Genomic DNA, 14136 nt, shown 5'->3' on the forward strand with positions numbered 1-14136 from the left:
CCGTAGTTTGGCTTTGTCTTAAGCCTTCATTTCTATTTAGATTCTTTTTAAGAGACTTGGTCCTGTGCAGACCTATGAAATAGAATATTTACCATTGAATCACTTGTCAGATTTCCATGCAGGGAGCTTTGTCTAATGCATTTTTTGTACTGGACATCTAGTATAGTGTCTTATATATGATAGAAGCTCAAAAAGCATTCTAGGGTGAAGAATCATAGCCACATTCAAAAGCATGGTTGTTAGAAAAGATGGTTGATTTGTGGAAATGTGAGTATCTTAATATAGTCGGAATACAGAGGGCTTGGGAATAGTGAGAACTCTAAATGAAAGATGAAGCCAGGTCATGAACCCCTCAGCAGAAGTGTTAGGAGAAGAAGATGGATTGCAGCATAATACTGGGTCATAAGCTCCTTGAATATAGGAAAAGTTCATCTTTATATTCTCTATAGTCCAATGCACACTTATAAAAGTCAAGTAATCAATCAAAATGGGTAATAATTAATTTAATGCAAAATGAAAACATTTGTCATGCAAAATTAAATAGAAAATGTATGCTGGTTTTAATGTCTGATTTATAAGGTGAAAACCTTTCCCTTTCTATAAGTTGGTTAGATAATTAAGTAGTGAAAGACAATAGGAAGGCATATGATTTTCTCCTGTGGTGGATGATACTAGATTAAATAACTTGGATTTAAATATCTACAGCTCTCTGTCATAAAACTAAAGAATGTTTAGAAAAGTTAAAAAAAAAGTTCATAATTTGGAGAGTTCACTACAGTTATAGCATCTGTGAAATGGAAACATTTGCCTTCTTTCTAACTGATAAGAAGAAGGATCAGTGAGATAAATACTTAGCACTATTTAGATGAATGGTGCTATGAAAAACTCCAGCAAGACTGTTAAAATAAATGATCTTATTCCTAATCATTGTGATTTTTGAAAATATTATTTATATTACACAGTGGTCGAGGCATAGGAATTTAATCATTTCTGCCAAATGGCTGAAGATAAATATGAGACAAGTTGTACATAGGGACAGGGACTTGGTAAATTTAGGAGAAAACCAGTCCTAATGAAGATAAAGTAACATTTTCTAAGGGTGCCCAGGCATCAAAAAGCTCTGAATTAACTAACATTTTATACATGGTGAGAAGAGGAAATGATTGACAAACATTCTCCTTCAAAAAATTCAGAGCAAATTAAAAAAAAAAAAAAGCTACAATCTCTGAGCTGTGAAATGCTAATGAACTGAGGCATCTAAGGCAGCACCACAAAGTCTTGCACACAAGGAGGACAGTACTGAAATCTCATGAATATCTGTGCTGTCTTTGTACAATATAATGCTGTTGCATTTTAATAAAAATTAAAAACTGAGTGCTTATATTAAGCTCTATTCCATGTGTTTATTAATGTAATCTTCACAAACATTCTCTGGGACTTGATTATTCCTGTCATTTTACAGGTAAGAAAGTTGAGGCATCGATTAAGTAACTTACCCCACATCACACTGGTAGGAAGTGGTATAGGCAGTAGTCATATCAAGTATGGATCATAGCCCAGACCATGGTTTATGGCTAGAACAACCCTTTTGTATGTTAAAAAAAAAAAAATCTCCTCCAGGTGGATGAATTGCAAAAGGATGAACCAAATAAGGAAGAATTGCCCTTCTGCCAGACCTATTCTAAGAGGTTTTCCCCCTGAAGACCAATTACGGAAGGGTTTCTCTCTTTGTGGGCTGACAGTTCTTTTGGTCTGGATCCATGGCTTGGCCAAAATCACCGAGGGTTAGATTTTTGCTACCATTTATGCACCTGCAGGCAGAAGATAGAACCTGGGCAATTTCAGTCGAGATCCTAGTTATAACTCCTTGGTCATCTTGCCTGATCCATGAGAAGTGAGCTATTTGCCAGGGAGAAGCATCAAGATGATTCCATCTACCTCATCTTTCATAATAACCAATCAACTACCTTGTGGATCTTACCTCCTAATTAAAATCTAAAGCTTCTCCTATGTCCACTGCTCTACTTCAGACGTTCATCATCATTTGACTCATCCTCTGTTTTTTAAACCTCATTAATGGTTCCTCTTTATTTATAGGGTCCAAATTCTATAGCATGATTTGGAAAGTCCTTCCCATGCTCTTCCTGCCCCCATTTCCCTGGATCATCCCTCTGAGATCTGACCTCCTTTACCCTCTCAGACTGTTGCACATTTTGTCTCTTCTTCCTAGAACGCTCATACATGCTCATGGACACAATAGATGCCTACTCACTCTGTCCTCTAAATAGTTCCAGGACACTGCCAGCAAAATTTAGTTCCTTCCTTGATGCCAGCATGGCCCCTGTTGTAGACTTTATCACACTGTAAGGTCTTCATGTGCATTTCTCTTTCCTTACTGAACTGCTTGGAGGCAGGGGCTATATCTCAGGCATCTCTGCATTCTCAGCAAACAGATGGAAAGCTGATTTCTTAGTGTGACCCCATAAATTCTTATTGCTTGATTCATATAATGACTGTTTGCCTTGTTTATAGCAGTCTATTTTTGTACACAAATAAAGCACTTTTTCCTGAAATAGCAAGTTGTAAGTTATTAAAAATTAGCATAAAAATTGAATGATAGAACAAAAGAAGATGAAGAAGCGTGAATCGGCAAATCAGCATGACATAGCAAGTTGTAAGTTATTAAAAATTAGCATAAAAATTGAATGATAGAACAAAAGAAGAGGAATAGGGGTGAATCGGCAAATCAGCATATCACACAGACTCCCAAGGTAAGTGCTCTTTTGACTATTATCATCATTTAACAGATGATACAGTTGAGGCCCACATTAAATAACTTGCCCCAAATCAGACAGATTGCAAGTGGTAAAGGCAGTCCTAATCCAGAGCTCAGACTCCTTTTCAACTAAAAAAAAAAAAAAGCAAACGAAAAGACACAATAAAGACATTACAAAAGGCAAATCCAGTGGACCAATAATATATAAAGAAGGAGGAAACAGCAGTAGAAGAGAAAGGAGAAAAACTAATCATGCACACTTACTCTGTAACCAGCACTTTAAATGTATGCACTCATTTACTTCTCATACTAACCACATAAGGCAGAAATTGTTATTCTCCTTATTTTATAGGTGAGGCACAGAGTTGAAGAAACAGACCCAAGTTCACATAACTAGTAAGTGGTAGAAGAAAACTGAGCCCAGGAAACCCAAGTCTAAAGTGTAGCCATTCAGGACTTCCCTGGTGACACAGTGGTTAGGAATCCGCCTGCCAATGCAGGGGACACGGGTTTGAGCCCTGGTTCGGGAAGATCCCACATGTCCCAGAGCAACTAAGCCCGTGCACCACAACTACTGAGCCTGTGCTCTAGAGCCTGGGAGCCACAACTACTGAAACCCATGTACCTGGAACCTGTGCTCCACAACAAGAGAGGCCACCACAACTAGAGAAAGCCCATATACCGCAAGGAAGACCCAACACAGCCAAAAATAATAAATAAATACATAAATAAATAACTTTATTTAAAAAAATAAAGTATAGCCATTCAAACACTACCCACGCAACTCAAGTTTTGGTCACACAAACTAATCATTCAGAAAGAACATTTCATCATCTATATTTACAATCCTAACTGAACTCCTATGGCCAAAGCACATAAACAAACTATGTATTTCCCAAAGAGTCCAAGGTATTTACATATTGTCATCAGAGGTAATTTCTGTCTACTTTTCTATCTCCCTTTTTCCCCCCTCTTTCTTTTCTTCTTCATCACTTGGGGTAGATGAGTTGGATTTTTAACATAAATTTTCCCTTCGTGTAGTATAAAGAACAATACAGGTGAAAATTTTACAACATTTTAAGAAAATTCAAATCCAGTATCTAAAACCATTAGGCCAAAAATCCACAAGTATCCATTAATTCATGTAACTGTACCCAGTATATACTAGAGGTTTTATATATATATATATATATATATAAAATATATGTTTTATAAGTAAACACCATGTAAATAAGACCTGTAAAAATATTATGTTTTTTAGTATAAATATTGTATGAGAGAGGATCCTTTTGGCATAATCTCATGCTTCTCTGAGCTGCTGAATAGAATTTTACAGTCCAGAGCTATTCGAAGTGTCTTAGACCAATTACGTGAATATCACCTGATGAATTTGCAATAAATGCAAATTTAGGCCCCTCCTTAATACTCCTGATTCCTGGGAATGGAGGAAAGGAATCTGTTTTAGCAAGCTTTCCAAGTGATTCTTAGCACCTGAAAGTTTGAGAAGAACTGCTATAGTCATGTAATATCAGAATTTTATAAGTGCACAGGACCACAAAAAACAGATGTATTACTTTTTAGTAGAGAGATGTCCAAACCAACTTTATAGATATACTTAAAGATCATTACAGAAGAAAGAAGAATTAGAAGGATCTGCATTTCAAAACAGATGTCCATCTCCTACACAGATGCAAAGCCTCCTTGGTTAACACAAAACCTTCTGTCATCTTCAGAAGGTCTCAAGGACATTCACCTTAATGCAGATAGGAAAAATTATCAAATCATGTTTCCATTCTTAAAACACAACTTGCTTTCCATGAAAGTGGTAGAAAATGCTTTTTCTTAATGTTTATATGAGCGCTGGAAACATTTTAGTTGAACAATTCAGGAAACAGCTTTGGGCAATTTTGACCCTGTTATACGCTGAAAATTTCAGGAGTCGACTTAGGACAAGACTACCTGAATAAGAGTTCACTTACATGTTAGCATTTCCTAGCTCAGCTCATTAGATGGCATGAATTATTCATGTACAGTTCAATTAAACACTGTTTACTTTTTACTAATACACTCATCATTTTGACTGAAATTTTTTTAAAAAGGAAGAGAGAAGGAAAGAAGGAAAAAGAAAGGCAGGAAGGAGGAGGCAATAATGTAATACTTTGGTTTGAAAAACATCCCCCAAAGTACAAAATAATCCCAATTGTCATTGCAGAACAAAAACATTTTATGTAAATTATGTGGTTTGGGATAAGATTGATGTTGTAAGAAATGCGGGGGAGTATGGGTGTGTGAGATTTCAGCACTGTCATATTGAATGGGGTGAGAAGAAAAAAATTATATTCTGCTCTAATTATATCAAACTGTATTAGTTTAAACTGAAATAATAATTTCAATGCTTTGAAAGAGTAATATTTTGATCTATGTAATTTTATCGGTTAGCTGTAACTGATAAAAATAGATTTGGGTTGCCGAAATTTGAACAGTGTTTGAGGTAGAATTTCATTAGAAATGGAAAGGATTAGAAACGAGAGCAGCTATTGTGAATCATTTTGAGGCATCATTCAATTTAGATGCAAGAAAATTGGGTGACAACTTCTATTTAGAAATCTATTAAAATTTGTCTTATGACTATAAACTGTGTATTATCTATGTCTTTTATTCCTATCTCTCAATAAAGTCATGAGATGATGAATTTCACATACAGATAATGCTCTAGGTAACATTATTAATAAAAATAATAGCAGTGAAAGGTATATCGATACTTATCAGAACTTATGCTTTACCAATAACATAAACAATAGTTACCTTTACAAATGCAACGATTTTCAAGGAGATTGTTGCTAGATATAAGGAGTTCATCACAAAATCCATTAGATTCCACCAATCGTGGATGTAATCTTGAAGTCCACCATCCCACATTTGTTTAATTTCTCCCCATATAAAACCTGCAATTATAGAAAGATTCACATAAGTGTGATTTTTCAATCAAATCACTAAAAACAGAGATCTATAATTAGGAATTAGAGAATCTTGGAGCTTCAAGAGACTACATAGTTACTCTAAATGCAACACCTATTTTTATAGGTAGTAATAATTGAGTCCCAGTCAGATTTTAAAACTTTCAGGACATTTAGCTAATTTGTAGAGAATTCTCTTGGGGCAGCTTCACTGTCTTATATCCATTTGATAAATTGATAAGGTTGTGCAATTTTGAATCAAAGTATAATTCCTCTATAGGAGCAATAATTCCTCTATACCTATGTATCTTTCTCTGGAAAATATCATAACGTTTATTTGTAAACAGATACTTGAGGATATTTTTCCTCCCAAATCAAAATGACTCAAAGATTTATGAAAAAACAGTGTATCTAGTGAACATAACTGGCTTAATGCTTTTAAGCAGGGTACTTTGTGGTGTTTTTGTAAGCAATTAACACCTTCAGAGATCTGATTTCAGTTCTGGACAGAAGATGATGATAACATTCATACTTCAATAAAAGACCTTATATCTAGCAGTAGCTTTAAAGCTATATCCAGAGAAAATAAAAATCACTTTCCTTTATTATGGTCATGTTTTTAATAGGAAATATTTTATTTTCAAATATTAGAAAGCACTTAAAAATATCACTGTATATCATTATTCTATTTCCATAATCTTATTAAATTTTTATAAATCTATTTTTACAGCCTAATGATGAGAAAGAAAGATATCAAAATATCTAGAATCAGGAAATATTAAAAAGATAAATATAATTTTAAAGCTATATTAAAGCAAGAAAACAACAAGACTTTTAAGGTAATGATAGTTTGAAACATCGAATGTGGGTAGCACAGAGTTTCATATCTGTCCTGCACCAAAAGCAAGAAAAAGTCATATAACTATAGAATTATGACTTTTCATGAATCCTTCAGAGAGGTGAGAAACCAAGGAGCCTATACTTCAAAGAAAAACAGGTTCCTGTAAAGAGAGTGACGAGGTGAGCATTAGCTCCCCTGTGGCAGAGTGCAGGGTAAGAAACACTGGCATCATACAAGAGAGAAGGACAATTTCAGAAAACCTCCTTAAACAAACTTCTAAAGGCTAAGTGTGAGCTAGTGTGGGCAGCTTTGGTCTGCCCCAGAAAGCAAAAATTGGATCTATGATATGAAAGTTATAGAACGGAACCTTCTTGCCCAATGTAAGGGGGATTCTCTGGTAGAGTTGTCCCAAAACTGCAATGGATCACCGTTTGGGGTTAAGATTCCAATGCAGAGCCTGGAATGTCTTTGATCAGTCATACTCCAGAGAAATTCTAGCAATGAGTGGAGACTTGTTCCACTGGACCTCTAAAGATCATTCCAACTTTATGAATTTGTGATTCTGGTGTTTTCAAATTTTGTATGTATTTTAAAATGAAATATATTTAAAAATACCTACTAACCAACAAGAGGGTTTATATTTTATTTCCCTTTATAGATAAATTGTATCTCTTTTTTTGCTTCTACCCAACTGGAAAGCCAAATGGGATTATTAACAGTCACCAGAATATGGAACTTCAAATATTTTGTGGGTGATTATGTAAAAGAGTAAGGACACCAAAACTAACTGACTTAGAGGGGAAGGAGGTATGAAGAAGCAGTTAGGAGCTCAGTAGAAAGCACCATTTTAACCTGGAGCCCCTTAATATCTGAGCAGACTCTGTTCCTATTAGACAGGTTCAAGGGCATGACACTTCAATAGATGACCTCTAAGGTTTCTGAAGAAGAGTCAAAACAAAAACTCACAATTTGGATATATTACAGTTCCTTTGGAGTTCAAAGAACAGACATAAAATCTAACTTTCTGAATTATACAAAAATTATATTACTTCTGACTTTGGAAAGGCACAACTGTATGGAAAAAACAGAGATCCTGATGAAATTGAGGACTTAGCCCACTGTTTTTTTAACCTGAACTGTAAATGAGACTGTCAGTCAGTGTTGGTTGGCTAATGGGGTTTGGGATCTTTAGTTTTCAAAGCACCAGATTGTAGGATCACTTCCTATAGCTGTTTGGATCACTTCCTGTATCACCACATACTTGTTTGATGACATTGATTTCTATTTGTTATGAGCACGTTAGTGAAATACCAAGTTTCCTCTATTCTGGCAATATTCACCGAAATTTTAGAAGAAACAAGCCTTTAGAAAAACTAGAAGGTGCTATTAACTGGCTGAAAAATGCATCCAGATAGTAAACTATTCATGGTAACTAAAAAACGACTAAAGCAAACAAAGCTTGAGGGAGTTTCTGTCAGAAAATGTTTGTGCTGTTCCCACAATAGGAACATTTCAAAGTTATTCTCTGCTGTTTATAAACAGATGACATGATTTCTCAGCATGGTGGTGGAAGTGTAATTACAAGCATTGATGTAAGACTGCAGGGACCAACCACGGAAAGATTGCAGTGCAAATGAGTCAAAGAACTTCCTTTTCAAAATATTTGTGGATGCCTGGAAGTTTTGGTTATTTTTTTTCTACCTTTCCCATAACAATTTTCACCAGGGCTATCTGAGTATTCTGTTATATCCCATCATGTGAAGCTGGCTGTGGGGAGGGGATGGAACAGGCAGACCTCCGATGCTGCATTTAGCAGCCTCGATTTCATGTGAGACATGTGTAGTTCTGCACACAGACCTCTTGCCTCTCCTTTCTTGCTGTCAGTATTTACACGAAGAGTAAATAACCCCAAGCAAAGAGCAAGTCAGCTTTTCACCTATGACACCTCTGAGGGCTTTTTACAGCAGCCCCAGAGCTAGTCGAGGGATCTGGCCTTGGAAGTCCCTTGACAGAACACTGAAATCCATGCTGTGGCACCAAATCAATGAAGATAAAGGCAACAAAAAAGAATTCTCCTTCACTGGAGGGTTTTTTTCCCTCCCCAGGTCAGGAAACAAAAAGGTAGTTTCTTGTCAAAATTCTGCTTTTGTTCAAAAAGAAATCTAAATGCAGTTATTTTACTCAGTAGAGACTCACATTATGCCAGACCCATAAGAGTCACTAAGTTAAGGGACAGCTGCTATGGTCTCAGTGTTATTCTTAAAACCCAAACAAAAATAAAGAGCCTCAAGCATCCAGTTTCTGAAGGGAGCGTACAGAAAACTGTAGCCCTTCCCGCTGGGGATTCCTAAGAGGGATGAGGACCATATCTGCTACCAACCTCCTGCCACACTCTAACCCATGGGTTATACAGAGAGAACGCTGGGAAGAGGGGGCCAGAGAGCTGTGAGCTCAGGGCACTGCAGTTCGGGTGCTAGTGACCTCACGAGCACCGCCACCTCCCTAGGTCAAGTGTAGGAGACTCCACGAAAATGCCTCATAAAGATGGGGGGTTTCTGCAAGGAGAAGCTGGCTCTTAACGCCTGCTGGGGCATCTTCCCAAGCACTTGGCCTGCTCATCTCTCACTTGGCTTGCACTTCAGGGAAAACAGACAAACAGTGGGTCTTGGCAGCTGGGCAGCTGGCAGCAGCCTGACCCCTTGCCATCTGAGGTAGTAAGGTTTTGTGATCTCTTGGGGGAGCGAGTGCTTATCACAGGAAGAAGCCGGGCTTTAGCCATTTTGTTCTCCTTCCCTTGCTAGGGTCACAGGACCCATAAAGGGGCCAACTGCTGGTTATGAGAGTTCCCAGACTGGAAGATGTCAGAGCTGAAACTCGGGTTCAGAGAACTCTGTAGTGTGCAGGTACACAGGACCCTCTAAAGAACACTCATGGACCCATCAGGAGAGTCAGAGGGTCAAGACCTGTCACATAGGCCACTCAGTATAAGCCAGAGATGCAGACAACCAACAAGGGAAGAGCTGTGACCAGGGTACCAAGGAGGTAAAGAAGACTTTTAACTTTTCCTGACATCCTTCTTGCCTGCAGAAACCAAGCAATGGGGAGAACAGAAAAAGGCTATGTCCCTCCTTCCATTCCAGGGTTGGGGTTGAAGGATGAGCAAGAAATGAATATTTCTGGGTCCTCTGATACACGTGTCAGGCCTTTGCGGGGAAGAGGAGAGCTTTACACTGATGTGATGGTAAGCTTCGTGTTTTAAACTGAACTGGGACTACTTGTTAATAACTCAAAATTTCAGGAAATTGATGATATCTACTAGACAGATAGTGAAGGGAAAGGATATTTGGTGCAGGGTGGTTGGGAAGAGTGATTGGAAAAGGTTAAACCATTTCATGTTTAGATTCTAATGAGTCTCAATTCCTCAATAAAGCTGAAATCGGAACTAAATATGAAACCTGCATAAAATTTGGTTTCTAGAATTGTTTCTTAATATTTAGTGTTTAAAGACCTCTGAAATTTCTGAATCAGTCAACCAAGGGGAGAATTCAAAATCTAAATTTTTCATAAAAAATTCACAGTGATTGTGATTATAGTCAGCACACCACGCTTCAAGAAACACTGACTTAAAGGGACAGTGAATAGTTAAATATGCTTAGTTTGAAGACATCTAAAAACCCTTAAATTACTACAGTTTTGATAGCATGAGTTTAACATTTAGAGGAAAAAAATTAGGAATATACAATTAAGGAAGTACATGTTTTGAAACTGTACCAAGGAACGATACGATGCTAGTTTTCGATTAAGATGTAAAAAATGTAGAACTTTAGAATTCTAGCTCATCTGATTGCTTATGACATAAATGTAGTAACTTAAAAATCAAGTAAAATGTTTCTGTCAATGCAGTATTAGACTTTTTATAGGATTTCTGTTTAATTTAAAATTTTCCATGAGAACTAAGGCATTATATATTTATGTAGGTGGAAAAACAATGAATAAATATTCCTCAAGTCTTTTCTCAAGTCACCTTTTCAATGAGCGGCAGTAGTTGCTTAATAAATATTTTTGAATGAGTGATTATTAATTTTTCACTATGAAGATTACCACTTTCCACCTACTATAAACTTCTATTTTTAAAACAATTATGTGCAAAAGAAATATAATTATCTCTTTACATTTCCTGAAGACCTGCTACACACACACATACATATACACACCAATGAAAGATTAAAAAATTAATGATATCCCTGGAAGCAAGGAAATTTAGCTTTAGGTCTTAGCAAGTGAACATGGAAACTAAAAAGGAAGCATCTCAAGGTCATGGCAAAGGACTTTATTCTTTCTTTCTTAGAATAGAAATTGCTTCTGTCAGTATTAGGGAACCACTTATAAAGCATGTGTTTTAGAACAGAGACGGGTGGTGGAGATGAAGATGGAGGGTCCTGCTGATGTGATGCTGATGGCAACAATAAGTTTGCTATATTAACAAGCATCACCTTCAATAGGAAATTACATCAAGTGTGTATCTCAAAGAGCGTTGCATCTTTAATAAATTAGAAATGTGGTCCACTCATATTTGACCTGTGTAAAGACTTAAGTTGGTAAACAGAGGCAGAGAAAATAGGAAAGAAGTCTGTGGATGGAAACTTGAGTCCTTGGGCTGTTTTTGCCCCTTTAAATTCCATTTCTCACACTCCAAGGGCAGTATTTATGGAGGATAAAGGCTCTAGCTCTGGAGTTAGACTAACTGGAGTTTGAATCTAGTATCTACCATTTGTTAGCTCCTTGAACCTAGGAAAGTGATCTCACTTTTCTAAGCCTATTTCCTCTCTATTAAATGAGATACTAACATCATTTATTATGAGTAAAGTGGAGGTTGACTATGAAGTTCAAATAAAAACACACATTTGAATCACTTAGCACAGTGCCAAATTTCTTAGTTTCTATTGTTATTACCACCATCACTACTATTACCGTTATTGTTATTCTGAACTAACAGAAACCACTTCCAGCTTACCTCCAATCTTTTACTCTGACCCTCCCTCATTTCCTATGTACTCTTCTTTTCCTATCTTTTCTCCTCTTCCCTTGAACCATCAGAGCCACGGTCGTCACACATTCTCCCAAGGCCTGTAGATTTCACTTGTTGGTGCACCAAATTTGTATTGCATGTATGCCCTAAAAGACTTAATTTTCTCTCCACTAAAGAAGTCAATACTCTGTAATGGCTTATATGGGAAAAGAATCTAAAAAAGAGTCGGTATATGTATACGTATAACTGATTCACTTTGCTGTACACCTGAAACTAACACAACATTGTAAATCAACTGTACTCCAATAAAAAGTATTAAAAAATAGAAAAAGAAGCCATTAGGTCAGCAATAGTATGTGCACACTGAACAATTTACAACTATAATATTTTGTTGTTTGAGATTTTACTGTGTTAGTCTTGATAAATCTTGGTAAAGATGACTTTAAAATTTCTTCCTCACAAATAAACAGGAAAATGAGAATTCTATGTCATGCTGCAATGATTATCTGGTTTTCTGGAAAATTAAGATATCCCTTTAAATTAATAAACGGATGTTCTGCAGCTGTGTTTGAGTTGTCTATATGTGTCTGCAGCTAGTTTGCTGAGGTGGTTAGAACACCTTGCCAAGGGAGAGAGTGGGGAAATCTGTAGACTTGTTTCTTATAATTCTTAATTTGGGGGAAGACGGATAATTGAAGGGTGAGGCTGAAAGTACGAGTACCTGAAGCCATGTGATCTTAATGCCTTTTAGACAAAAGATGAAGAAATGGTCATAGGAAAGAAAGAATATATATAGGATTGTTTGTCCCTGAGTCTTTATCTAGATGTGAGCGTGATCACCATTTTTCATTTTCCATTTTCCATTTGGCAGGCCTTGTTGAAATTTTCAGATTTGCTAATATCAACCCTTTAAAAGATAAAAATATACAATAAATTATGAAAATGAGAGGCCAATTTTGTTGCAGAAAAATTGTTAAATAAGTATGTATTATAGGCAAGACATAGAATCTGGATCTTATGAGCAATTCTTAATTTATGCCTAGAAATTCACTAGAAGCTTTTTTTTTCTTTCTTTTTTTGCGGTACGCGGACCTCTCACTGTTGTGGCCTCTCCCGTTGCGGAGCACAGACTCCAGACGCGCAGGCTCAGCAGCCATGGCTCACGGGCCCAGCCGCTCCGCGGCATGTGGGATCTTCCCAGACCGGGGCACGAACCCACGTCCCCTGCATTGGCAGGCGGATTCCCAACCACTGCGCCACCAGGGAAGCCCTAGAAGCTATTTTTAACAGAGCTCATATCTCTTCCTCTGATATATCTTTTCCTCAGTTCACCATTCTCATCATGCTCAGCATGCACAGATTTATATGCTGTATAATTATGGTATATTCTTAAGCACACACATAATATCCAGTCACTTCAGCAGCCATTTGGCAGTATTCTCACTGGGAACAAGGTATTTCCTGCTTTATTAATATGATAGCTTTCATTAACATTCTACTTCTTTTGTGGAAAATGTTATCAATTTCATATTCTTTTTGCTAAGTGTTAACATAAGTCTACATCTGGATGTTTCATATATATGCACACTTTTTTTTTTTTGCAGGAGAATAAGCTATGGCACAAATTTAATTGTTACAGTTGAGTTATAATGGATTCTGTGGAAAAATCCAATCTAGTTTTGGATTTTTAAGGCTTTAAAAATTAGCATTCAAAAAAGGTTTTTTTTTCACATTTTACTCCACATTATCTCCAGAAACAAATGACATCTACTGGAGTTAAAACTTCTGCTATAATTTAGATGAATTCTCATAATACGCATTCTACATATAACATGCTGTATTTAGTTTGCATTTAAATTCTATATAAAAATGAGTTTCTCATATGAATATTATATTCATTTCATATCCTTAGTATTATATTGTTAAAATCAAACCCTTAATAAATTAAGAGCCTTGGGGTCATGACACAACAGAAAAGAGAAGTAGCCATGTCTCTAATCTGACCCCAGGCTTCTTTTAATCCATCACAGTCTTCCCGGTGATACTTTCTCTCTAAACAACTGAAAAGCGTAGCTCTGTTATCAGGCCATATGCATGCAGGATGAAACTGTTGTTTTACTTTTTACTCTAGTTCAAATGGGTAATTTAACAATCTGAGAAATATACTGGTGTCTATCTGTCTAGAATTTACCTTTCTACTGACATAGTTCTAACGGAATTATCTGTGATTAGTTTTCTCTGTTGCTTAAAACTATCTCTCAAGATGACCAGAATCATAATTTTTATCCCTGTATCAGGCTTTTAAATTTCTTTGCTTATATGCTAAAGTTCATCCTGACAGCAAACATAGGTAAGAAGATCTCTAGAGGTTATTTGATGGGAGAAAAGAAGGGTTGATAACCTTCAATCTGAAGGAAGAATAATTCGAAAAGCTTTGCAGGAGATGAGCTACAATTTATCAATGACACCACAGCGAAAGGATATAGGGACCACTGTACATTCTCTTCCAAAGATATCAAACTCAATAGACTTC

The 14136-nt window shown here is 36.5% G+C and overlaps 1 protein-coding gene across 1 annotated transcript in view; it reads right to left on the reverse strand.

Moving 5' to 3' along the window:
• Window positions 1-14136, reverse strand: part of TRPC4 (transient receptor potential cation channel subfamily C member 4) — a gene marked incomplete at its 3' end in the record, with an annotated part of 152230 nt that overhangs the window by 28211 nt on the left and 109883 nt on the right. The window contains exon 5 of the mRNA XM_081214764.1: window positions 5582-5721. Within this exon, the coding sequence (XP_081070890.1) occupies window positions 5582-5721 (140 nt within the window). The remainder of the gene's footprint in view (window positions 1-5581; window positions 5722-14136) is intronic.

Source organism: Mesoplodon bidens, assembly GCF_964165515.1.
Source record: "Mesoplodon bidens genome assembly, chromosome: 17".
NCBI lineage: Eukaryota > Metazoa > Chordata > Mammalia > Artiodactyla > Ziphiidae > Mesoplodon > Mesoplodon bidens.